This window comes from Telopea speciosissima, chromosome 8 (genome assembly GCF_018873765.1).
Source record: "Telopea speciosissima isolate NSW1024214 ecotype Mountain lineage chromosome 8, Tspe_v1, whole genome shotgun sequence".
NCBI classification, from domain to species: domain Eukaryota; kingdom Viridiplantae; phylum Streptophyta; class Magnoliopsida; order Proteales; family Proteaceae; genus Telopea; species Telopea speciosissima.
Window position 1 is genome coordinate 59,872,580 of NC_057923.1, and position 27,331 is coordinate 59,899,910.

Consider the following 27,331-nt stretch of genomic DNA (forward strand, 5'->3'; position numbering starts at 1 on the left):
AATTGACATAGTACTTATTGGATTGAATTTTCTTCTACCCATGCCCCATGGTGAATGAGGAATCCCCTTACCATAGACATTGGAGCCGTTGGATTGGCATGAGGAGGGCAGTTTTGACCCTCTACAATAGGAGTGGGAGTTAATGATGTTACAAAAGTCTAATCATAGTTAAATGTAATTCTCATATTCTCAATAACCTGTAGCTGTTTCAAAATCCACATTTTCCTAAGGATGCTATTAATGCATTAAGTTGGAGATATGATGGTTAAACGTCTTTCAACCTCCTGACTTTGGGTGTAAGAAATTATTCACCTGGGAATCATTCATTTGAGGGATCCACATACGACAATCATCATACTTTGGAACCAATAGCCAAGATCACAAGCAGGTTGTTGGCACTGGCTTACCACTACTCTCAATAAAGTGTTTCTTTGAGAGTCAGAGTTGTTCACTTGATCCATCAAAGGAAAATACAAATAAGAAGGTAAGATTCCTAAACTCTGAAGTGCAACCAAACTATCTTTGGGCATAAATATAACTAATAACAGTTGAACTCATAGAGTGTATGCATTAGTGTGAGTTATCAGATACCAAGGTTTCTATAACACCCCCCCCCCCCAAATTAAACAAGCCAATAACTCTTTTTCCCAGAAAAAGAGATTATTTTTGGTTTGTGCAAAAGGTAGCGCAAAGGCTGTTATGCCAGGTCTGGTTCAATGTTCCAATTCATACACGTTCAATAAAGGGCTCTGAGATCTCCAATTTAGAACCAAATAACACAGACACTAATCACATCTTTACTGATGACCCTGCTCCGCTGATGATGTGATGCCGCCATCACCCAGGCTCTCCTCTCCTCCGCCTCCACCATCTCCTTTGCCTCCATCCCCTCTCCTATTTTCATCTCCTTTCCCTGCTGCCCCTCCTCCTTCCCAGTGGAGTGCCCTCTTTAGTCATGCCCTGCTCCGCTGCAAGATGGCCTTCTCCTCCACTTCATTGCTCCCTCCATTGTTGGGAGCTCGAAAACAGCCCACTGGCCCTCTGATTTATTAGATGATGAAGCCAAACTCTGGGAAAATTGCTTGGTTGGCCATTTCATCGGTCCCAGACCTCCATTTCATATTGTCAAATCTTCCCTATCTAAGCAGTGGAGGATTCAAGGGAACCTTGAGGTCTTCCTCCTGAACAATGATTTATTTATCTTCAAATTCTCAGACGATGCAGACAAGCCCCATACTCTTGAAAGTGGTCCGTGGCAGGTGGGGAAGAAGCCCATTTTCTTCCGTCAATGGCACCGCCATCTCCAGCTCCGACGAGTTGATTTGTCCTCTATTCCCCTATGGATCTCCCTCCCTGGTCTTCCCCTTCATTTCTGGTGTAAGGAGGGGCTCAGTAGAGTTGGGTCGGTAGTGGGAACTCCTCCCTACACTGATGCCAGAACTATGAGGAAGGACCGTCTTGCGTATGCTCGGATTTGTGTCAATGTTTCTGCTGAAGAACCTCTGCCCTCCTCCATCACAGTGCATGATGGTGATGCATACTCTTTTAAATTCGAATGAGACTAGTAATTAATTTGTTAAACAATAGCACGAAAAGCAGTCCCTACTGCCGCGTCAAGCTAGGCCTGAAACCTCCAAAAGAGAAAACAGCGCTTGCTGCAAGGAGATTCTCAAGAGATTTGGGAGTGTATTAAATATCTATTAAAGACTTGCATGCAGGCCTCATAGCAAGCCTTGAATTTGAGCTCCATAGATCCAATTTCCAATTCTTATAAAATTTTGCTTGTTGTAGAAATATAATAGATTTGAGTTAGAATGAGGACGACAAGAAAGAAGAGATAGGACGAAGATGAAAGAAGAGTGGTTGTAGAGATTGGTCCAGATTAAACTAAGTTATTTCTCTTGTCCAAAAAAAAAAAAAACTAAGTTATTTCTCACCCTCTTCTTCAACTATGGCTAATTTTCCGCGGCTAATAGTTTCTTGAGATTTGGTATCTTCCTCTTCTATCTTTTCCATCCCCAATGGGACTTAAAGATATTGTTTATGATTGGAGCCCTCCCCATTGCTCGGTTTGTAAGCTGTTCGGTCATGACTCCATCTCTTGCTCCCCAAAGGATAATTCAGCAAACATGGAAGATCTTCCAGTTGCCACATCTGAGATTCCGATTCACCCTTGTGCTCCAAATCTTCTTCCTGGGAACTCTTCCCTTGGCCGAGAAAGATCTAACATCAGGGGCCGACGTCGGCTTCGGAGAAGAGATCCTCCGGCTTCTAGGTCTCCAATTGACAACAACGCAGGTCGCCTGCACCTTCCGACGATCCCTAACCGTTCTTTACCCAACGATTGCAACCGATTTTCAGCCCTGCTCTCTGACGATCCCGAGGATCTCAGCGCTGCTTCCAAGGAGTCCTCTGGTGCTGTCGCAGTGAGAAGTCACTCTACCTCGAGCTCTGATGCTGTCGACCCTGGCAGATCCTCCTCTGCTTCCCAATCCCCTTCGACTCGGTTGTCAGTCAGCTCTCTCCCCAGAAGAAACGTTAACTTCAACACCTCTAAACCCTCCCCCTTTGCTAACCTTCTAACCCCTTCGTCTTTTGTGGGACCCAGGTCCTCTCAAAATCCCATCCAAGATATTTTCTTACCCGTGGGTCCCACCACTCCTGTCATTGCGCGTTGATCCCCAGGAACCCCAGCTCCTTGTGTGCCTTTGTACATTTGTTGGTGGTAACCTTGTCTCTTGGCGAAGTAAAAAACAAACTACAGTTGCCAGATCTAGTGCTGAGGTAGTATATCGAGCTATGGCCCATACAACTTCTGAGCTTATGTGGTTGAAGTCTCTTCTGCAAGAGTTGGGAGTGGTCGTGTCCTCACCAATGGAGATGTATTGTGACAATCAAGCCGCCATTTACATTGCCAGTAATCCAGTGTTTCATGAAAGGACCAAGCATGTTGAGGTTGATTGTCACTTTGTTCGGACCGCTGTGTTACAAAAGCTGATTTCTACTCCATTTGTTACATCGGCTAATCAATTGGCGATCTTTTCACCAAAGCTCTGTTTCGGCCGGCTTTTGTTCGTGGTTGTACCAAGCTGGGCATGGGCGATATATATGCTCCAGCTTGAGGGGGAGTGTTGATGTCGTGGGTGTGAGGGTCTATGGAAAACCATAGACCCTACACGATAGGTGTTAGTTGTGTTAGTTGAGGGGTTTGTTTATTTCCCTTTGGCTTTATTTATTTCCCTTTCCCTTTCATTCTCTGATTGGTCTTTCCTTTTTATCTTTGACTTTGAGGTTTGGTTTCCTATTTGTTCTAGGAAACTGACTTCTCTGCTTGGTAACTCATTATATATACAATGTGTGAGAGGCTGGACGATTCATTGAGTGCCAGATTTCCTCTCTTCTCCAGTCTCTATTTCTCTCCATCTTTGCTGTTCGGTTTCTCTTCAATTTAGTTACAAGATCTATGACTTGGGTGCATCCTCTGCCCCCTCAAAAATCAATCAGGGTTTCATTTCATGACAGGCCAGACCTTGAGCAAACTATCAGAAGAGAACATACAGGTTTGGAAGGAGATTCTTTTAAGTAAAATTCCAACAACCCCAATTTATATGGTAAATTCAATTGAGGACAAAAATGAAAGAGAAACCAATCTTAAAAAAAGTCCCATGCTGAGACTCAAACCCAAGCAAATACCTCAAAACCAAAAGTCTAAATATCTATAAATCATCCATCAAGATAAACATTAAAGAAGCAAGAATTTGAACTGCTCAATTCTTAAACAAATCTGAAACAACAGTGTTACAGAATTGAATCAAATAATTTCTCAAAGCTTCTAACTAAGATGAAGAAGTGGACACATACCAGAAGATATCAAAGCAATGCAGGAACAGAGGAATGCCATTGATAAGAAATTGGGATCTAAAGAAAAATCAGATGCATTGTGGCTCACAATCTCCTATAAACTTTGAGTGAGCATAGATATTTCTTGAACAAGCAACTAAACTGCAGAATCACAAACATTGTCATTGGAAACCATGGCTCTCTGTCGTTTTTGCCATTAGATAAATGGACAAAAAAAGAAGTCACCCATGAATGGCCATTCAGTCACACTCGTGGTCGGCCATTCAGTCACACTTGTGGTGGAAAAGTGTAAGCACAGCTTTCAGTTATTTAGCTTGAAATCATCTTTCAGCAAATTAAGTAGACTGACTACCTCAACTTGTCACCAATAACCTTTACAAGAACACTCCCCATCTTTAAAATGATGGAACCTATTCCTGTCCCTCACAATAATCTCTCGACTGAAAACTCTAGATATGATCTTTGTAGCATCATGGCAATCCCCACAAACCCTTAGGTTTTTCACAATCCTTATGGGAACTCCTTCACCCAAACTGATCAAACCAAAAGCAATGGCTACCTTCTCACTATGTCTACACAGAGCATCCTCTTTGTCCTCTTCCTCTATATCAAAGAGCACAGGGTTAGTATTAGCTACATAACCTGACAGTCTTAACCTTCTTGAGATCTCTCCCAACATCACCTCGATTTCACCATACCTGGGGTGTGATTTGTCCCCTACAAAGAATTCGTGAACCTCACCACCAACCTCTATAACACTACAACCAGGGATCTTTCTCACCCCTTTAACTTTCATTAACTGCCTTACATTACTGACACTGTCCCAATCTTTAGAATCTGCATACATGTTTGACAGGAGCACATAGGCACCATGATTTTTATCTTCTAGCTCTAGAATCTTGCTTAATGCAAGCTCCCCTAGCTCCATGTTTTTATGGATTCTACAAGCATTAAGTAAAGCTCCCCAAGCACCTGCATGAGGCGTCATTGGCATATTATTGATAAAGTTAAAAGCATCATCTAAGAGGCCAGCTCGTCCATATAAGTCAGCCATGCACCCGTAATGCTCGAGTTCAGGCTCAAGTCCATACACTTGGGTCATCGAATCAAAATGCTTGCGACCTTTCTCAACCAATCCAACAACACTACAACCCCGTAAAACTGCAATGAAGGTCACTTCATTGGGCATAACACCTTCTTGTTTCATGAGGTCAAAAAGCTTGAGACACTCCTCACCAGCACCATTCATTGCCAACCCACCAATAGTGGCACTCCATGTGTAGACATTCTTCTCTCTCATCTCCCAAAAGATGTCCATGGCTCTACCCATGTTACCACATTTCGAGTACATGTCTATGAGTGCAGTCCCTAGTGTCACAGTCAGGTGAAGCCTATTTCTTTCTATATATGCATGTGCCCATCTTCCTTGATCCAATGCACCTAAGTGGGTACATGCTGATAGGACAGAGACCATGGTAGCCTCATTAACTTCCACACCCTCCTTTTGCATTAAGTGGAACAGGTGCAAGGCCTCCCTTGACCGACCACATTGCGCGTACCCTGCAATCATTGCATTCCAAACAATGGCATCCCTATCCCTATAAGGTATTTCATCAAACAGCTTCTGTGCAAAATCAACCTCACCAGACCTAGCACAAGAACTTAGCATGGCTGTCCGTGTTACCAAATCCGGTTCATAAATTTCTGAAAATAGTCTCCGGGAAGAATCAAGAAAACCTAACTCGGCATATGAATTGATCAACCCACTTTGAACATGTGGGTCTAATTCAAAACCGTGCTTTATCACAGAGGCATGAACAGCTAGGCTAGTCTTGGGTAAGGAGACGCGTGCACAGGTGCGAACGAGGAAAGTAAAGGTGTAGTTATCAGGAGAGAGATTGGAGCTCAGAATTCGGTGGAAGAAGTGAAAGCTCCGTTCAGGAATGGGGCCTTTGGAGTGGGCTCTGATCATGGAGTTGAAGGCGAAGACAGTAGGATTATGGGACTGGTCAAGGAGCTGTTGGGAATAATCCATATTGTTTGGGTGGTGAAGAGCTATTGAACCAAGAAACTGGGCTAAGAAGAAAGGGTCGTTAAGAAGACCGTTAATGAGCAATTGGGTGTGGATCTGCCTGATCTCTCGGAGGCCACTGCATGATTCAACCAGGGAAATTGTTGGGTGTTTGGTTATAGACCTTAACCTGCTCATAGTTGGAATTGTAGCAATGGTCTCACCTCTCAATCCGCTAAGGTATTGCAAAATTAACAATTGACGGCGCTCCTTGAAGAATCGAACCTGTCACTGCAAGATTGTACTCGCCTTCTTCACCTCCGCACATCTGCAAATGACGAAGCTCTGGATAAAGTCACGAACACCACTGAGATGGGTTCAAATCGTACAAATAGGGAGAGATGTGAGTCGAAGGGAGATAATGGCTCTCAAAAATCCGTTACTGCGAACAAAGGCTCCCAAAAAATCGCTGCTGATGAGATATGAAGGGATTCTCAAAAATTTTAAATGCATTGTATATAGTCCCCGATAAAAAATGAACCCATCAAGTATAATATTACAATCCTATGCACGGTTCGAGGAATCAAATTGGTCGATTCAAGCGAAATTAACCAACCTGGACTCGCCGATCCACAACGTCTGATGAATACGTGTGTTGTTGGGGTGTAACAGAATCTTCTACAGCAACCGAGGCGTCTCTAGAGGCGGAGGGGATGGGACAAGGCAAAGCGGAAGAGAAAGTTGCAAGCGGTAGCAAGAGTGGTGGAGGTGCCACTACGTTAGCGTGTTAGAGTAGAGGGGTACGGTGGTGCCGTGGTGGTGGCAACAAAGAGGAAACAACATCAGCAAAAGGAGAGGCTGGCATGGACAAAAGGCACTTGAAGTAATCGGGGAAGAAGAGGAGGAGGAGTCTAGTCTAGACCGGGTTGGGGAAGATGAGTTGCAGGTTTTTCTTTTTTATTTTTTTTTGTAAGGGTATTTTTGTCACTTTATCATTGATTTTAACGTTGTTAATCTTACATTAACAGGATGGGGTATGTGTTTTTTTAGAAAAGTTGGGGACACGAAATTTCCTAAAATTTACGGATGTTTTTGTAATTAAGTAATATCTCAGGGAGGTATACGAAAATTTCCTTATATCATAAACTTCTAAGCTTAGGTATTAATTAAGAGAGTTGCAACTCAAAAACAACGGCTACCATCAACCGATCAGCTTTGCCTCCACCTGCTCGGTACATACAGTCTCAGACAGACCTCCGCAGCTCTGTTGTGCCCTTTTGAGAGAGAGAGAGAAGCTCTGTTGCGGCCTTTTGAGAGAGAGAGAGAGAGAGAGAAGATGAGTGGAGGATTGGGGAAGTTAGTGAAGAAGGGGCTGGGGGAGATGGGATTCAACATGGGTGGTGGCGCCATCAACTGGTTTCCTGGTCACATGGCTGCCGCCACTCGCGCTATTCGCGACCGTCTTAAGTTCGCAGACTTCGTCATCGAAGTCAGAGATTCCCGTGTTAGTTAAAATTCTTCTCTCTCTTTCATAGTTGTCTGATTGTTCTGTTTTGTAATGTTTTTTTTTCCTTATATGTTTGGAACAGATTCCATTGTCTTCTGCTAATGAGGACCTGCAACCTGTACTTTCCAGCAAAAGGCGAGTCATTGCTCTCAATAAGAAGGATTTGGCCAATCCCAATATAATGCATGTATGTGGCTTTGCGATTCAAATACTTTCCCCCTAAATCCTTATCATTACCCCCCTTTCCAAAATTTCCGTTTCATAATACAATGAAACAATACATCCTACTAAATAAATTTTACAGTAACTATGTCAACCAAGGATTACCGATGGCTTATCTTAATCAATAAACTTCTTTGTGGTGTGTCGCAAAGTGGTATGGGTATTGGGTAGTGCCTTTTGTCTATTTTCTTTATCAAAATAAAACCTTGTTATTCCTAATTTCTGTATTTTGGAAGTCCATTTCTGATGCTATTATGGGTATTAATTCTTATCTTAATCAATCCCATAACTTTTTGTCAAACTTTTTTGGGTCAAGGATTCTGAAAATATGTTGTGCGAGTTTATAGACTGCAATTGCAGAATAGGGTTGTTGTAGCCATCCCCAAGTAGTTGATATGAGGTTTGTTGAGTTGAGTTTGGAATTTTGTAACCCCACTCATCAGACTGTTGCATTGTTTGGATTATGGTTTTGGGAATGAGCATGATATCTGACAAAGTGATGTCTGCAGAAATGGATTCAATATTTCGATTCAAATAAGCAAGATTGCCTTTTGATAAATGCACACAGCAAAGGTTCTGTTAAGAAGGTCAGTTGATGCTTTCTGTAATTTTCTTATACCACTGTGTATTTCATTTTTCTTTAATTAATCTAATCTAAAATTTGTGAGATGCATGAAACCATTTTTCCCATAATTTTTTTATGGTTTTCTCCCCTTAGAAATTATTCAGTTCTTATTATTAGTGCTACTGAAATAGAAGTAGTAAATCAAATCAACGAAATTTATGCCCATTTCCTCTCTACACAATAAAGTTAGCTAATCTAACACTTCAGTTTCTGCTTGATTACTTGTGGGAATTCAGTAGTACCTCATACCACCATGGTACTAAAACTCGGAACTCGACCCTGGGAAAAACTGAGATCTCTAGATCTCGGTCGAGTTGGTGCATCTTTTTTCTCCAACTCGAAACCTGGTTTTGGTGGGTTTTAGACCTAGTTTGGGTTTGAAACTTGGTACTCAACCTATTTTAAGCCATTTAAACACAATGACACTATCAGATTTTGCAAAACCAAAGTCCAAATAGGAGTGTCACTTTGGACCCTAGGTTAGTAGGCGACGACGTACTAAAATACCCTACTCTACACATAATTTAGTAATAGAAAGCAAGCAAAACATTCAATTGATGTAAAACAACTTAAATAAGCATTAGAAATGTTAAAATGATATATCAAACTGCTTAACAATGTTACAACTATCATCACATAAAATTTGCTTCAATCACGCATTCAGTCCCCACTAGTGCCACATAGTCTTCCCATGACATAGTGTTGCTGTGCTGTTGCACATAGTTTTTCACATCAATTATATAAGAGTTGTCATCAGCATATGCCAAGTCCCCTATCCTAGGGTATAGCAGTTGCCATGAGGTGTGAGATCCACTGCTACTGTCATATTGAGGACCTAAGGCATGTATGGGTGTGGCTGGTTTGGGACTGGGAATATGGGCCCAAAACCTGACCCCGTGCTTTGATTGTCGAACCATAGTTATCAAGACGGGAAGGCGTCTGGTGTTTTAGAGGGTAAAAAAACAAGGCGACACCGCCATGGCGGCAAGGCGCCCAAGGTGTCCAAGGAGACCAAGGAGTTTGGACGCCATGGCGTCACCATGGGCGACGCCTTGATAACTATGTGTCAAACTCAAGTGTTGACTGCCCAAACTGACTATAGCCACTATATTCGGAACCAGTGCTCTCCTAGCCATAAGCATAGTCATGATGAGACTGAGATGAATGTCACGATTGACGCTCACTACTAGTATCTATACTCATGCTTCCGAAACTTGCAAGCATGGTGTTCATACTCATGTCATCATCCTGAGCCTATGACTTTGCGACCCTTCTTTCTCTTGTACGTAGCGTGGGCACCATGGTCTCGATCCTATGTGGCATGCGTAAATTGAGACTCACCTGTAACACACAGGGTCCGCCTGCTTTCCCACCTCGTACTGGTACTACTCGCGCGTCCCCTCAATTTTGTTGCTGAATCCTTTAAGTGATAGATCATCCAAAGTTATATAACATATCTTAAAATGACATGAATCTACCAAGATTTGAACAATTTTTTTTGGAAAAAAATAAATTTGGGGGAAAATTGTTTACCTTTGAAAAATGCTTCAAATTTGAGATGAATCCTTCAATTGTGTAGCTGAATCAACTCTCCGGCAGGTTGTACATTGAAATCCGGAGGTAAAATGAGCTCATAGCCTTCAAAGGAGAAGAAAAGAGCTTCTGGACAGAACTCGATCGAGAAATCTCGAGTTCTGTCGAGTTACAACACTTTTAAAGGATAACATGGGTCGAGATCTGGGTCGACCCGAGAACTCGAGTTACCCGAGGTCTCGATCGAGAAATTGCACTTTTAAAACTTGTATTACGACTCGTCTCGACCTCCCAGAAAACTGAGATCGCGGTCGAGATCTCGCAAGTTTTAGAACTATGCCTCATACTTTTGTATAGGAATGGTCAGACTAATCCCACCCCACCTTCCTCCACGTAAAAAAAAAAAGCGGAGGCCAGTTTTCCATTTCCGTACATCTGATCCTGCTACTTATGTTTGAATTGGGTTTCGGAGGGTTTTTTTTTTGGGATATGCTTTAGGGAATAAAAAAAGGATTTATCTCACAAATCAAGTTCATTGTATGCATCTACGATGCTCAAGTAGGAATTTATACTGGAAAATTAGAAATGAGTAGGTTCTTGTGTTAATAAAGACCAAAAGATTTCTATTCCTCTGCTGTACTTTAATCAAGTTTTCTATTTATATCAGTGCCTGTATTGAAAGATAGCCAACAAGGAAATTTTTATTGGAAATGATGGAAGGAGGATTTTAGGAATTCGATATCTGTATTACTAGGGGATGTAAATATCAGAAGCAGAGGTAAAGGAGGAGCCGGGGAAGAGTATTGTATGCATAGTTGTCATGGTGTCTAGGCAACCATAGCGTTGGAGGAGGGAAAAATATCAAGGCGACACCAACAAGGCGATTAGGTGCCACCTAGGCGACCAATGCGTCCTTCAAGCAAAGGGCACCTGGATGCCTTGGCAACTCCTTGACAACTATGATCGTAGGAGTAGTAGTCTCATAGTTATAACTTATAAGTATGGGCTGTTGATGAGATGGGTTGGCCAAGGGGTTGAGGACAAGGTTTTAAGTAGTGGTCTGTCTATCCAGACTGGTCAGGATCAGCATCTCTCAGGACCAGTCTGTTCCCTGATCCTGATTCCTGGATTCTTGGTTGGGAAGGCTCCTGTTGTATGTTTTGCTGCCAACTTGTGAGTTTCTTTTAAGAGTTCTTCAGTATATGGGTTAGGAAGGCTAGGGTATGGTGTTGTGTTTTGATTCTTCCTTCAGGTTCTTTGCTTGTTTTTCTTGCGTTTCCTTTCAAATAGTCTCTTTTTATTTATGTGTCTGATTCAATAATTTATGTTGTCCATCACCGAAAAGGAAAAAGAAAAACCAAGAAAGAGAGAGAGAGAGAGCGATGGGATTTGGGGGGTTTACTAGGCTATATAAGTAAGTGCCTAAAAGATCATACGACAAGATCAGAATGGATATTTCAAATGAAGGTAATCTAACTGTAACTGGTATGCTTGTATTTTATATTATGGAATTTAAATTTGCGGTCATGCTGTTACTTCTTACTTTCTTGTTATGATAGAGGATGGATTCAAGCATGAATTTTATGGTCACTTTCCATTTGTTTTCTAAATATGGGAAGCAAATTTGTTACACCAATACAAGTTATATTTTCTTATACAAAATTTCCTTAAACAGACATCCACAGTAAGATCTTTTCTGCAAGCATGTTTCTAATTTTCTTCAAATGCTACTATCTGTGTATTAAATATAGGAAGCAAGTTTTTTCATACTACGGAATTTATTTTTTTATTATAAAATTTTGTTTTGTTATAAACAGTCATCCACAGTAAGATCTTTTCTGCGAGCATATGTTTAATTTAAATAGCCACTTTTAGATGATCAATCTGTTGTCAAGAGCAGGGTTTGAAATATTGAAATCGCTGCATGGATCTATAGTCTTCCTATGATAATCATATTTGCTGTATGTAAGATAAATGCTCACTGCTGTCTTCAATAAGTCATGCATGTGATTAATCATAGTTGTCAAGACAACTAGGCGACTCAAGGCGTTGGAGGGGCATCTAGGCGACAAGGCACCTGTTTAGGCGTACAGTATATGTAATATATCAACGAATTTTTATATAATTATGTTTATATGCGACATAGAAGCCATATCAATTCAATATGATATAATTATGCTAGTGGGGACCTAATATGAGAAAAGCAACATATAATAACAAAGCTTAAAATATAATATAAGCATATTCAGAAAAAAAACATAATAAACACAAATCAACGTAAGCTCGTGAAATGTCAAAAAACTGATATAATAGAAGGCGTGCTGTCACAAGGCCACAAGGCGATGCCAAGGTGACTCCTTGACAACTATGTGATTAATGTTTGGCCTCATCAGTCTGAATTCTAAATGAACACCTTTTTCAACTTTGATTCCTATTTGGATGTTTATTTTAAGTCACATGGTTTTGGCATCTTGGTTTTATAAAGTGAATGCGTATTGGTGAAATTGTCCCTTGATGCTTACTAGTTTGAACACCTAACAACGATTTTATTTGGACTTAAGACCTTAAGAGCAGGCTAATTGGAATTTCAGTAATTTCAATAACCAATGTGACATGCTCTTTTCAGAGTATTAATAATGTAAGACCAGTTGTCAACTAGATAACTAAGAACTAATTTCACTGTAGGATCATTCAATGTTAATATCAGAAGGTTACAGCATGTAATCAGCAACAGAAAATAATAATAACACCTAAACGGCAAGGTGTTTCAACTCTTAGGACTCTTGACAACTTATAACAGAACTTTGGGGTTGAGGCCTATCCACAGGAGACACAAACAGTACTAGTTTCTGGTCTATCGCAGGACAGGGACTAGACAGATTAACCCAAAAACCAAGTGGTAACAGAATTGACAACTAGGCTACTCTGATGGGACAGATATCCCTATCGAGGGTAGGCCTTTTTGGACTCAATAACTCTTCAAAACCTCAGCCAAATCTGATGGCTGGATGCTGAGGTATGACAGGGTTTCAACATTAGAAAGTCGGATCCAAAATTAGCAACTTGTAGTTACAGCTAAATCAGCCATTGGATCATGCTCATATTACTATCGAAGGAGAGGTTATGGAAGGGTATTACAATGCAAAATATGGTTTGTAAGCCTGTAACCAAAGGTCTGATCAGAAGCTTCAGTTGCTGGAAGCCTGCTGCTGAAAATCTCCAGTACAGTAGAGCCGCTGGGTGTAAATTTGAGTCTTCAAAGTCCAACTCCTGTGACACTTGAAGGGACAGTCTTCAAAGGATCATCCAACAGCAACTGTGATGGAGAACAGTGCTTCGATTCTTCTCAGTCACTAGGTTGTTACAGAAATAATAAAAATAGAAACAAACACTCGATGGGAATAAGAAGATGGGGGGGATATGACCAAGGCCTCTCAAGTCTCACCTATAGCCTTGGTCTGTCTCTCACAGACCTAAGGAATCTCCTCTGTCTCACACAGCAGCATTACATCAAACCAAACTTTTTTTTTATTCATTCAAATTGTGGCCACTGTATTGGCCTCTCCTTTTATTTATGATGAGTAAAACCATTACAGGAAAAAATAGTTTAACTCTCTATGGCTATTGGAGAGTTACCAAAATAAAGCTGCAACTCTATTAAAATTTCAAAACAACTACTTACTGGCCAAGGAAAATAGAAATAGAAACTAAATAAATCTAACATTGTCATTGACTAAGTAACACAAATTAGTAACTAAAGAAACAATCTTGACAGCTCCAACTCTTCTAGAAGATCCTCCTATATCGTCCACATAACAGCACCAAGATCCTCTAGAATATGCTCCACACATGGACTTTCTTGCACTCTAATGGGCTCCAATCTTGCCCACAAAAGTTGACCAACGGCTGGCTCGATGGGCTGCTGGTCCTCCTTTTCTTCTTCATACTTCGAGCTACACCAACTCTCCCCCACTTAAAAGAAACTCGATCTTGAGCTTTATAGAGTTGAGGGATAAGCTTGGCATGGTGCACATCCCATTTCAGACCAAAACAGCCAGACCAAAACAGCATGTTGACCACGCACGAACATGGGGAAGGAAGTCTTTGAGGCGTGGCTTTTTCTTTAAAAAAACTCAGGTGGAATCACGAATTCTACTTGCTCAACATCTGGATTAATCTTGTAGGATCGAATGCAACCCAAGAGGGGGGTGAATTGGGTTGTGACTAGTTAACCAAAATGTAACTAACAGCGCACAAAACTAATCCTAATTCCCAACAACACAGAATGACAAATAATAAAAAACATATAAGAAGCAAATAAAGAGAGTGCCATGGAGGATGTTACCGGTTGCTTGATGTAGACTAATTGCAAGAGGGAGGGAGGGAGGGAGGGAGAGAGAGAGAGAGTCAAGCACACGCAGTGATTTAGAGTGGTTCAGACCCAACTGTCCTACGTCCACTCTCTTGATCACGGACCAAGGATTTCTCCACTAACTGATTCTTTTCCCTGCCAAGAATCAAGGCTTTATGCCAACTCAACCACTGTTTTAGGTTGAGCACCCGGACCACCCTGGTCAAGGATTTCCACCCAGGTCACACAGACCAAGGATTTCTTTCTCAAGCCACACAGGCTTACTTTTACAGCATAAATGGTTTCTTCTTGCAAACCTGACACTATAAACCTTTTAAGCTCACTTTTTATCAAAACAAGATGATTTTGATCTTTTTCTCTTTACACGTTGAAGCACTTGATTGCAACCCTTTCTTAAGCTGATGTGGACATTGTAGATCAGTTCACAATAGCTTCCTCAAGATGATGGAACGATTTGCACACTATGCAACTCTTGTGATTTCTTATATATGATATCTTGACATCAAGTGACTCCATCCTTTTATAGGCAAAAGAACTAGCCATAGAGTCAAGCTCAGCTTCTCTTTTGAACATTTGAATTCCACTTTCACTTCCAAGAGAAACTAGCTGTTGGAGAACCACTTAACTTCAAAATAGTTGGATCCTTTTTAGTCTCCAATATTAAACTTAAGATTTTGAAGAAAAACTAGTTGTTGGAGCTCCTCAACATCAATGAAGATGTTTTAAGAGTTTCACTCAAGTGGTTAAAGTCCAAGTAGTTATTAATAATGAGTCAAAGACCTTTCAACTTCTTAACCACGCAACATTAAACATTATCACACGGAAGACCGTGGCTGCAGGGACTCAAGACTATCACTCTTGGACATGGACGGAAGTTGGTAACAAAATATTGTGGGATCGTTCGTTTGAGAAGACTTAGTCACAATCCCTCTTGGACATTCTTGAAAAATCGAATGGAAGACCACGATGGTCGTCTGCGGACACAAACCTTTAAACCTTGTGATGGCGGATCCTAGGGGATCTACACTTCATGATCAATTATGGAGGAGAATAATATCCGGATCTAAATTAAAATACCTACGATGGTGATGAAAATGAATGATGGAGGTGATGACGATAGTTGAAGATGAAGATAGATAGGTGGCAGGTGAAGGGTTAGGTTGTGGAATATGAAGGGTTGTTGATGGTATAGAGGTAAGATGGTAGATGGATAGTTGTTTAGGTGCAACCCATAGTCCCATTGGTTGCCAACCATCGGAGTCCCATTGAGGTCACGAGCTAAGGAGTCCCACCTTGATCCCATTTGAGTCTCACAAACCTTCTTGCATCTCACAAGGAAAAACTCTCACAAAAGTAGTCATATTTCAAAATTTTCTTGAATGATTGAGAGCTCACCCATGATTTCAATTTATAGATAAAGGAATTTGAACCTCAATTGATTACATCCTAGTTAGCATTTGCAATTCCCGAACAAAAGGAAGAATTCCAAAGGTTGGATACATGAACAACTAAAACATTAAATGGTCTTTTGGAATTCCCAAGACATCGGAGGAGGCTTCCAAAGACAATAACTACTTAGCTACGAAAACTAAAAGAATTATCAATGCTACCTAGGAAAGTAAAACCCACTACATTAATTAACCTAGGAATGAAAATAATACGCCTAATCCCGTATGCCTTCCTTGTACCCACATTTGAGGCCCATTAAAGTGGCCTATTATAAAGGAAACACATGGAACCAAAGGCCCAATGCATACATAACCCCACCCAAGGCTTATTTCAAATAAAATATGCCCATTATGTGACTTATTTGCATCACCTCGGTTGTCAATGAGTTATCGCTTAGATTATTTTTGGTCTGCCAATTAAGCTTGGTCGTCCGTCCTTGTTCATGGAAGACTGTGGATGGTGGACTTAGACAACTCTCTAAATCAAACCACTTAGTTTCTTGGTTTTTCCATTTAGGTCCTTTTTTATATCACTATCTTTGGGCTTTTTACATCTTGTTGATCAATTTACATTAGGATTACAGAGTTATTCCAATAATCAAATCCTAATATTGTTCCTTGAAAGATGCCTTTAACTTGATGTTGCTCAGCTCCTTGATCTTTCAAGTCACGAAAAACCGTCCCTTGTATGCGGAAGACCGTCTTCACTAGTTCTTCATTCAATCAATATGCCTTGTACATCCTTCTACTGTACCTCTTCAGTAGCTTAGGTATCATCAATCTCTTAGCACACATGTTAGTACACCTAAACACACATCACACAGTGGTTTTCATATCCTAAAAACATAATATATAATTAGAATATTCTAGGTCCAACAAATCTCAGTTGTGAATGGCACATCTCAAGTGAGACGTGGGTCTTTCTCTTCTTTTCTTCTTCATACTTCGAGCTATATCAATTAACCATTCCTACTTTCTGTGATTGAAAATTGCTGTTGGTCATTTATGTCAAAACCAATTCCACTACTGTCATTTTAATATGCTGTAGATTTTTATTTTCTTGAGTTTGTTCACATGCTTATGATTTTATTTTTGGCCATACAAGTTTCATGCATCTTTTATAAGATTCTGATTTGTTTCTGTTCCAAAGCTTCTTGACCTTGTGGAGCTGAAGTTGAAGGAACGGATTTCAAGGGAGCCTACTCTTCTTGTTATGGTGGTTGGTGTGCCCAATGTTGGCAAGTCGTCTCTTATTAATTCCATCCATCAAATTGCATCTGCTCGCTTTCCTGGTAATGGGTCTTGAATCATTAGTTCATGAACTCTTGACTTGTATCATCAGTTGAATGAAATCTGTCATCATTATTTCCCGTCTTGACTCAATAAATATTGAGCATGATTCTTTTGAGATTTTTCATAGTGCAGGAAAAGATGAAGCGAGCCATAGTTGGACCTTTGCCAGGTGTAACTCAAGATATAGCTGGATATAAGGTCAGATATTGATAATTTTCCTTGAACTTCATATATTGTTTATTTTATCTAATTGGGGGGGGGGGGGGTTGACTCTAATAGTATGAAAATACTCTTTCCTTGTTTTGTTTAAGTTGTTATTCATTTCACCTTTCATATAGCTCAGCAAATCATAATATAATACTGGGATTGGGATTTATGTTGGTACTTGGTTCCTTTACAGGTATCATTTTCTTTTGAGGGATCAGCATGACATCTAGTGCCTTTACTGATCTTGGTCTTATTGCATTTTGTGTAAATGAAGAATCTCAATAAATCATGACTTATATTGGTCTTATATACCTTTTTTTTTTCTTTAACTAGCATATCTATTACAAGGGACCTGTCAGCCACGTTCTATACACTGAAAGGAAAATTAAATAATAGGAACAGATAATCATCTTTTTTTTTTTTTTGGGCTCAAGAATAGTGGAAACAACTTACAAAGGAAAAATATAAAATAAAAAGCATGAGCAAGCTGATTGTAGTGCTAGCATTTCTTGACAGTAACAAGCTTGCCTCGAGCTTCAGTGTAGAGTGGATTGTCTTACCTCATCCTAATACCACAAGTAGAAATCAAGGTGGAGCTAGTTGTTGAAACCATGGAAAAGAAATTGGTGGCTAGGAAAGGTAAAAATAATCCAAGGGAGTTGAGCTAATATTAATCAAAGCATCCTTAGCAGCATAGTTGTCAAGGCGATGCCTAGGCGTCCAAGTGTCTTGGTTGGCTTGTTGGTGTCGCCCTGCGTCCAGGCCCCCTCAACGCCTTGGGTCGCCTAGACGTCGTGACAACCATGCTTAGCAAGCATTCTGACAATGGTCCTCTCATTGTGTTGCCAACTTGTATGCTGTTAATTGGAACAAATTCAGAAGAATTTTTCTTTGGTCAGGTTGGGCACTGGGATTTGTAATACCTAGTGGAGAGGGGAGAAGGCTTAAACCGTAATAAGGTCTCTTGTCCAAGATTTGATGCTTTTGTGAGGTTGCAAGCTTATGGAGGAGACTTGATACTGCTGTTTCTCACTTGTGCACTTATTAGAAGCTGCAGCCATGTCTGAAACCTGTGGACTAAGGATTGAGGAATCTGGGGATCAGGGCATGAATCACACAGAAATGTTTGGACCTAGTTCAGTCGCAGCACAACTTATCATAATAAGCTATTATGACTGGGACAATAACAGAACCTGATTCATCACCCGGTCATAGGAAACAACAATGAGAAGTCAAGGAGGAGAAAGAAGAGAAGACAAGAGAGCAGGAGAGAATACTGCCCATGGTTTGAGGATGGCTGAACACTAACTGTGGGTGGGGGGAGGGAGCCTATATATTAATATAAAAAGCAGAAATTACAAATAGACCCTTGGGTCCACAACTTAAGACTAAACTTAAGTGTACTTTACACCTGAGGACAGAAAACTAAAAGACCACTACAATAATATCTCTACAAAACCGACACCAACTTAACACTCCCCCTCAAGCTGGAGTATAGATATTACCCATGCCCAACTTGGAACACCTTTGGAGAAATACTTTTCGAAACAAGGATTTGGTAAATAAGTTTCCGAGTTGATTACAAGAACTGACAAAGGGAGTAAAAATCAACTTCTTCAACACTACATCCCAAGCAAAATGGTATTCCATTTCAATCCTCTCATGAAAGACAGGATTAATTGCTATATAAAGAGCAGCTTGATTATCACAACACATTTCCATAGGCTTGCTGATTAGAAACCCAAGCTCTTGAACAAAAGACTTAAACCACATCAACTCAGCTCAGTGTGAGCCATAGCTCTATACTCAGCTTCAGAAATAGACCGCGCCACCGTAGTTTGCTACTCTTCCATGTAACCATACTACCTCCGACAAGCATACAGTAGCTTTTAGTAGATCTCCGATCACCATCAACACCAGTCCAATCCGCATCAGGTAGCCAACAATATTGGTGTGACCATTACGGCAATAAATCAGACCTTTCCTTGGGGGACCCTTAAGATACCTTAGTATACGACACACTGCCTCCCAATGAGCTTGCTTGGGTGTTTCCATAAATTGACTAATCACTCCAACAAAAGATATATTAGGTCGGGTAACGGTGAGATATATAAGTTTGCTGATTAACCTCTGATATTGATGTTTGTCTTCAAATTCTGTCTCATCAGATGCTCCAAGTTTGACTGAACTGCCAACATGAAGATGATTTTGATCCCTTCATCTCCAAAGAATGGCTACTACTCCTAAAGAAAATCACTTTGGGGAATTGGAGTGGTAAAGAGATTGGGGGCTTGGACAATTCATGTTTAGTTCACTGCTGAATTTTGTGCCAAGATGAATGGGCAATTAACTTGGGCATTTATTGACCTGATGAAGCATTTTTCACAGTTGGGGTATGATCAACACAAAGGGTGTGAAGGTGTCGCCTAGGTGTCCAGGCGCCCCTTTCTGGATGCCTTCTTAGGTCGCCTAGGTGACCAGGTCCCCTCCAACGCCTTGGGTCGCCTTGACAACTATGGATGGGAAATTATCTCATATTCTACTCCAGCTTTCTGATTCTACAATATTATGTCTTGTGTCCTGATCAAGTGTGTTATTCCCCATTTTGGTATACTATAAAGATGACATTCACTCCCCTCAACTTTCCAGTTACAAAGTATTTTGTGTATGGCCCAATCCAGTGTTTTTGTTGTAGGGAGCCAAACATATGGAACTTTCTCTTTGTCTGTAGATAATTCATATGTTCTTTTGATCTTTTTTGTCTAAAGATATCATACTTTGTCGAATTTCAATATTCCTTCCTATTTGCATTGATGCCTTGGTGTTTCTGGTAATTCGATGTCTAGTATATTCATGTTTTCAGTGATTTTATATGCTAACTCCGCATGATTAATGCACAGATTGCACATAAACCTAGCATATATGTTCTGGACACACCGGGTGTATTAGTTCCGAGCATCCCAGATATAGAGACTGGACTAAAGCTAGCTGTAACAGGTCTAATTCTCTTTCCAAGAACTTTGCTGACACTTTTTTCATTTCAACACTACATTTTCTACTCTGCTGTTCTTAGAGTTGACTATCAGCACAATATTTGTGTTTTCTATTGATTGCATACAGAAATCAATATGTCAGTCGTTGGTTGGCTGTGTATTATATAGAATTATAGATATACAGATATAGATATAATACAAAACCACTAGATACAAAGGGAATGCAGTCACTGGGCACTTACATTTGCAACAAACTAAAATGGCTGAGCATCATTAAATATAGCATCTTGCCATCTCTGTAAGTTGATAAAAATTCTGACCTTTCTGAACTTAGATAACTGGACTATAGTACAGATAAAGTTTTGAAGGCCCAGTTGACCACCTTTCCTGTGTTATTGCTTTTCAAAGATTCTGAGATATTTTCTAAAGTTGATTTTTTGCGTTGGTATTTGAGAGGTTTTTTCATGTCAATTTTGTGTCATTTTTATAATTCACTGCATTTTACTCTACCTGAATTTACTTCCTCAATTAATTAAATGATCAGGGTCAGTGAAAGATTCAGTTGTCGGTGAGGAACGTCTCGCCCAGTACTTACTAGCTGTTTTGAACAGTCGAAGTACTCCCTTTCATTGGAAGAACTTGAATAACAGAATTTTGGAACGACTCAAATATGGATCTGTGGACAAAAATGACGATAAACTTAGAGCCCTTTTGCCAAAAAAGAAGAAACAGCTTGATGATTCTAATGTATGGTATATTGAGGTAAGTAACCAACTTGGCTCATATGAGGCCAAAGGATTCAATTATCAGAGTCCTTAATTTCATTTATGCTTCCAGTTCACTTTAACTTTGCTAATTTGTCTTTATAGGCATTTTAGAGTGGTCAAATGCTAGCAACTCTCTTACCTAATCATGGTGCTAATTTAATATTATAATTTGAGATTTGTTTGTGTACTAGCAACTAGTTTTTCTTGTATGGCTTAAGATTATTTATGGATCCTGAATTCTCAAATAATGAAGATCCAATATTTAGTTGCATGTTGCTATTGGAAAATGTTAGTAAACATAATTGTTATTTATGTGAATGGATTTAGTAACTAAACACGTGAGTCTCTGGCTACAGTTTTTCACTGTTCCTCAAAGACAAGGGATTTGGTGTTAGTATGCCATTGAAGCCTTCCCATCTACTCAAATCTGTAGTTGAGCATCTCTTTTTGGGCTGGTTGACTTCTTTGTCAATGAAATCTTATTTTTTAACTGTTGTGTGTTTTGCTTTCTTTCTGATGTGTTTTATTTTTTAAAAAAAACTTCCTTGCTCATCTGTGATTGCTACTGAATTATATTGTCTGGTGGGGGATTGTTGTTGAGGATTCCAAATCACCTTTCAGCATGAACTGATGCCATTCCTTTGTTGCATGAAGTGAAAGTTTAATGGTGAAATTTCTTCCTTGAGGCTTGAGTTCCAGTTGTGAGTGCACTAAGTTGGAACGACTCTAGGATCTTTCTAGGAAAACTTCTCGCATGTATGATTGATAAGTATGGTAACAGATATCTACCAAACACATTATTTTTCTTACAAGTTTTCTCGCAATTTATATGTTGAGAAATTTACTTTGAATAGATTCATGTTAAATTGATAAAAAAAAACCCTTCCTGTGCCAAAGCCAAGGAATTTTTATAGCTTCAGCCAAAGTGGACATTTTGTGGGGCATGAGTCTGAAACATATTGCTCTGTAATTAGTTCTCAGTTTCCTTCAATAGAAGAAGAATTCTAATATCATGATAAGACTTCTAACTTGAGGGTAGCTGTTTCAACCTTAATCGATGGGGCTTTTACTTCCAATCTACTGACTGACTTTAAATTCAATATATCCATGCTTGTGCTGCGAAAGTTGAGACTATCACTAGCTTAGGATTACTTCTTCACAATATTTTTTATTTTTATTTTTAATCTTTACTTCTTTATACATATAGTGTCTATCGTAACCTTTCGAACTGGGTTCCCATGCGATGTGGAATCCTGTATTACAATTCAAATCCAAAATCTAGGTGAAGACTGAATTTCTATTGATTGCTGGATTTAGATCATTGAGTTTACATATCTAGATCATTTGATCTGCAATTGTCCCACTTCACCCAACTGAAATAATAGGGTATTCTTGCGGTTTGGATTGTCGAGCATACTTGAGACTCATCCCAAGTTGAAATGAAGTATGATGACCTTGAGAATCCCCCAGCTTTGCACCCCCTAAAAAAAGCCCCTCTTTAATTCTCCAAAACCATTATTTCTGCTCTTGTTCAATTTTGTTATTTTTATTGTTTTTTTAACAAGGGAAGGGGGTGGGCATAGTATGTCTTTCTCACGGTCAGCAAATATGTGTAGCATGGATTTCTGATATATAAAAAATTTCTCCAAATTCTTTTGTTCCCAAATTAACCTTCATTTTCTTTCACAGGATTTAGTTACGCAAGTCCAGCATGCACTCTACCTCACATTCTCAGAATTTGATGGCAATATGGAAGACGAGAATGATTTGGAGAGTCTCATAGAAGAGCAGTTCATTGCATTACAGAAAGCAATGAAGGTACCCCCTCATAAGCCATCTGATGAGGCTCGCACCATTGTATCTAAGAAGTTCCTTACTCTGTTTAGGATGGGCAAACTTGGTCCTTTCACTCTAGATGATGTTCCAGAAACCTCAGATTCCACACATTGATACTCCTATTCTGATTTTTATATATTGAATTTTTATGTAGAATATTTCTTGTGATGCACAAGAGAATCACTTCACATCTTTTGTGTTGATCAATGTTATGGAACCTGGCCTGCCAACCGGTTCCCAAACCCATTTGGGTGGTTGGTTATTGCGTCACTGGTTCAGCCTCTCATCAGAACTGTGGAACTCCTTAAGAACCAACTTTAAGAATCTATGATCATTCTCAGCGAGGATGGCAAAGTTTTTCTGTGGAGCCATCCATTAGCCTCCATGCGGTTGTGAATAAAAGGAAGGGATGGGAAGTGCTATTTTTTTTTAACGTAGGGTGGGGACGTAACAGCCAGGAGGCTCGAATTCAAGATCACTTGGTGAGCATGGGCATGAAGTGCAGCACAGCTCACCAACTGCAATAGGCAGTTGTTAACAGGAAATGCTATTAGCTTAAGAAAATGGAAACTATTGTGACCCTCTCGTTGTGAGACTTAATCCAACACCTTACAGCACCAGCTGACGATAGCCATGCACCACCTGTGTCCGCGTTCCCGAAGGCACCCCTCTCTTTCAAGAGGATTCGCGGCATGTCAAGCCCTGGTTAGGTTCTTCACTTTGCATTGAATTAAACCACATACTCCACCGCTTGTGCGGGCCCTTGTCAATTCCTTTGAGTTTCATTCTTGGGAACGTATTCCCCAGGTGGGATATGATGAATCTATATTTTCCCTTACAATCCAAGTAATCTAGTTGCAAAATACGATAAAGGGTTAGAGATCACTGCTTGGTCGTGTAGCCCTTGCAACTAGCATGGGGTCAATGGGAGCACGCAAGGGAATCAACATGGATGAGTTTTTTGATTTCATAGTGGACAGAGCGGTAAATTCGTGCGCTCCTATGCTTGGGTGCAGGAACCACGCAACCAAGCAGCGTTCTTTTTCCCTATAAACGTTTAATGAAATAAAGAAACAAAGGAGGTACTGAAGCAACTGCTGCTGAATGATGGTGGTTGTAATTGGATTGCAACGATCAGAACTCTTTGGGATCAACCAAGGTTTGGAGTTTGCTCTCCAAGAGGGTTACAACATCAAGGAAGTTTGGTGTACTAACAGGAACATTATAGATATGATAAAGACTCCTAGTACTTATGTGCGATATTGACCTCTTATTTCTCATCTCCTGAAAAATATGTCTTTCTTCTTTGAAATGTCAATTAGTAATAATTTTGGATTTAGGGGTGGGGTTGGGATGTAAATGTGAAGTTTAATGAGTTGTTGAGCTTAATTTTTCTGTGTCATGTGGCAAATTTGGGTTATGGTATTATGGTATAACAGAAGACCTACACCTCATCTCACTGGTCGAGTTTCAACCAAAATCAAGCAGTGGAAGTAATTAAAAGAGGAATTCAAAGTTGTATTTTGCAGGGTTGATGTATTCAAACTCAAACTTCTAGCTATTGAATGGATGGGGTCTATTCTTCTAGGAAAACCATCAACTAGCCATTGAATGGATGGTTTTCCTTCCAAAACCTTCATGAGAGAGACTAGCCCTTAGATCTTTTCCAGCACACGTCGGAGATGGAGAGACCTCAATGGGAGATACCCAGCCATTCAGGCCACCCCCCCTCCCCTCCTTGGAGAGGATCCAAATTCAAACTCTTCGGGCTTCATCTAGTTGCTAGTAAATAGAAGGAAACAGAATGAAATTAGCTTAAAAAAAAGGAAACTTCTGAAATCACAATTGTGTAACTAAATTAAAACTCTTACTAAACATAGTAATTACACTTATCAATTGAAATTTTAAATTTCCTTTTCAAATCCAAAGGGTTTGATTGTAAATAAATTAAATATAATATCAAAATTAAATATTTAAAAAAACAAGGGATCGTTTTTTGGTCGTGTAGCCCCTACACTAGCACGAGGACTAATGAAAGCATACACAAGGGCATCAACACTGATGAGATTTTTGATTTTAGGAGAGGTTGGGCGGTAATTTTGAATGCTCTTATGTCTGGGAGCCCTAACCACGTAACTAGGCGCAGATACATGCCCACAGGCACAACACCTGTTAGTGTTTTTTCTTTCAAAGTAATTATAAACAATCATTACTGGTAATGAGTAATGACTAATGACACCATAAAAAGACTGGGCCTATGAGGTCTGTATAAATTGGGCTGGATCTAGGCCCATTTTCGGTGACCCAAAGCCCATAAACTAAACCCAGTCAAAAGCTAAAGTGCCAAACCACCGGAGATAATCAAAGCGTCGTCACCAGTCACCACAGAGCACTAGAAACCCTAGGAAAATTATACAAACTTATCCTTGTGAATCGCCATTGCTGCTCCACTTCTGCTTCTTCGTCATCACAGAGGAGAAAACAGTAAGAAGAAGAGAGATTCTAATAGTCGAAATCATGGTTTGCATTAGACAAGCCACCATAGACGACCTACTGGCGATGCAGGCCTGCAATCTCCTCTGCCTCCCCGAGAACTATCAGATGAAATACTACTTCTATCACATCCTCTCTTGGCCTCAGCTCCTCTACGTCGCCGAAGATTATGGCCGTATCGTTGGCTATGTACTTGCAAAGATGGAAGAAGAGACCTCCGAGTGCCACGGTCACATCACCTCCCTTGCCGTTCTTCGCACTCACCGCAAGCTTGGCCTTGCCACCAAGCTCATGACCGCTGCTCAGAACGCCATGGAACAAGTCTTCGGTGCTGAATACGTCTCTCTCCATGTCCGTAGAAGCAATCGTGCTGCTTTCAATCTGTACACCGAGACGCTTGGTTACAAGATCCATGATGTCGAGGCTAAGTACTATGCTGACGGTGAGGATGCGTATGACATGAGGAAGCAGCTCAAAGGCAAGCAGCATCAGCATCAGCATCACCATCATCATCATCACCATGCCGGGTGCTGCTCTGGTGATGCCAAGGATTCGAAAGAAGCGAGAGAAGCGAAGGATTCGAGAGAGGCGAAAGCGGCTGCTGCTGAATGATGATTGAGGTAACTTCCCAATTTGGATTGGGATGATTAGGGCTTTGGTTAAAAATTATTTCTTTTAAATGTTATTGAGATGTTATTTTTGTAATAATAACCGTTTTATGAATTGTTCTGCATGAGAAGATTGACGGATTTTCTTCAAGTGTATTTGTTTAGTATTGAGCTAATCACGAAAAACTTGTTTTACCTAGTGCTATAGTTTTATGCTTCTTGGTGTATTTGTTTGGTTTCAAGTTAACAAGAATATGTTTTTTCAAAAACAAAAATGTTAACCTGAATATTATCTGTGCTCTTAATCCCAACAGTTTCAATTTTGGGGGTGTGGAGCTATTAGGATTTAATGGTCTGATTGCTAAATTGAGTTTTGTGAGATCTGACCGTCTGAGGCTGGATACTTGTATGGTGTAGGTGGGAAATTCGAACTAGTAATAATCTTTCCAGGAATCTAGTGCTTGTCTGATAGATTTATAAATTTCTAGATATCTAGATATTTTGAATACAAATGAACTGATTCATCTCTTGAAAATGAGGCATTGAGATTCTATCCCACACTACTATAAATAGAGGGGCTCCACTCCACCCCCGTCCTCTCTTTCTCTATAACATATCCACTGAGTGTACTCAGCAGTGTTTGTAAAACAGAGTGATGAGAGAATAGAAAGTTTGGCAGTTAATGGTTAGACCAATCCGTCTGCCATTTTGGTGGGTTAACAGAAAGAAGCAAAATGTTTAGTGAAATTGAACCCATATGGGTCATCAAGGCGTGGACCTGAGCAATCCAGCTGCTGTTCTGGCCGCCTTCTCGACGACCTTTTGAAACACAGGTACTAGTTTGTAGTCTTTGCTGATTTGTTTGGGCAGTGGATGTTCTATACTTCCACATCCCTATTTATGTATTTGTTTTATATATATTTTCCAAACTAGTAAAATAGTTTATTAAAAAGAAAAAGAAAGGCAAAGCTGTATGCATCCCCCACTCCAAAATCCTGGCCTACTTAGGCACATGAAAACAGGATTCATTAAAACCGCTTTGCTATTCATAAATAGATAAACACACTGATTTCTAATTGTAGACAGACTTATATTTTGGAACTCAGTGCCTGTAGAAGCTCACAACAAAAAGGTTATGTACCGCTATATACCACCACACATGCAGGAATAGCATGATTGTGACCCTCCATATACATCAGATAACTCCCCTAGGGATCATTAACCACAACCTTTTACCCTTGCTTGCAGCACCTGACCCTTTCGTTGCTTGACTAGTACGGCGGTATCCTTAATGAAAGTGTTCTTATAACTTACAAAAATAAAGAGGAAAGCTGAGAATGAAGGAATTGTTCTGAGACAGTAAGAACAGAAGCCATTTGTTACATTGGAGGGGACTTCAAAGCTTTGATATCTGAGTTAGCTATTAAAAGTATTATATTCATATCATATGTTTGCCAACTTAAGGAGCTTACTGATGCAGTTATGCGCATGGTTGCTTAGGGATATTTATGTAATTTTCTTTTTTTAAATAAGTTCTTTTCAGTTACAGTTTTAG

General features: G+C 40.1%; 3 protein-coding genes across 3 annotated transcripts; 2 read left to right on the plus strand and 1 right to left on the minus strand.

Annotated features, from left to right (window-relative positions):
• Positions 1-4,124: 4,124 nt before the first annotated feature.
• On the minus strand, positions 4,125-6,095 carry LOC122670618 (putative pentatricopeptide repeat-containing protein At5g40405). The gene has a single exon (XM_043867559.1). It carries the CDS (start codon positions 6,068-6,070, stop codon positions 4,223-4,225), a length of 1,848 nt encoding a protein of 615 aa, XP_043723494.1. The 5' UTR covers positions 6,071-6,095; the 3' UTR covers positions 4,125-4,222.
• A 1,064-nt stretch (positions 6,096-7,159) lies between these two features.
• LOC122671739 (short integuments 2, mitochondrial) lies at positions 7,160-22,875 on the plus strand. Its single transcript, XM_043869134.1, has 8 exons — positions 7,160-7,376; positions 7,462-7,566; positions 8,111-8,188; positions 16,730-16,871; positions 17,000-17,070; positions 19,980-20,076; positions 20,617-20,834; positions 22,529-22,875. The coding sequence occupies exons 1-8, from the start codon at positions 7,209-7,211 to the stop codon at positions 22,787-22,789; spliced, it is 1,140 nt and encodes a 379-aa protein (XP_043725069.1). The 5' UTR covers positions 7,160-7,208; the 3' UTR covers positions 22,790-22,875.
• Positions 22,876-25,053: 2,178 nt separating this feature from the next.
• LOC122671740 (N-terminal acetyltransferase A complex catalytic subunit NAA10-like) lies at positions 25,054-25,918 on the plus strand. Its single transcript, XM_043869135.1, has one exon. It carries the CDS (start codon positions 25,193-25,195, stop codon positions 25,778-25,780), a length of 588 nt encoding a protein of 195 aa, XP_043725070.1. The 5' UTR covers positions 25,054-25,192; the 3' UTR covers positions 25,781-25,918.
• Positions 25,919-27,331: the final 1,413 nt, after the last annotated feature.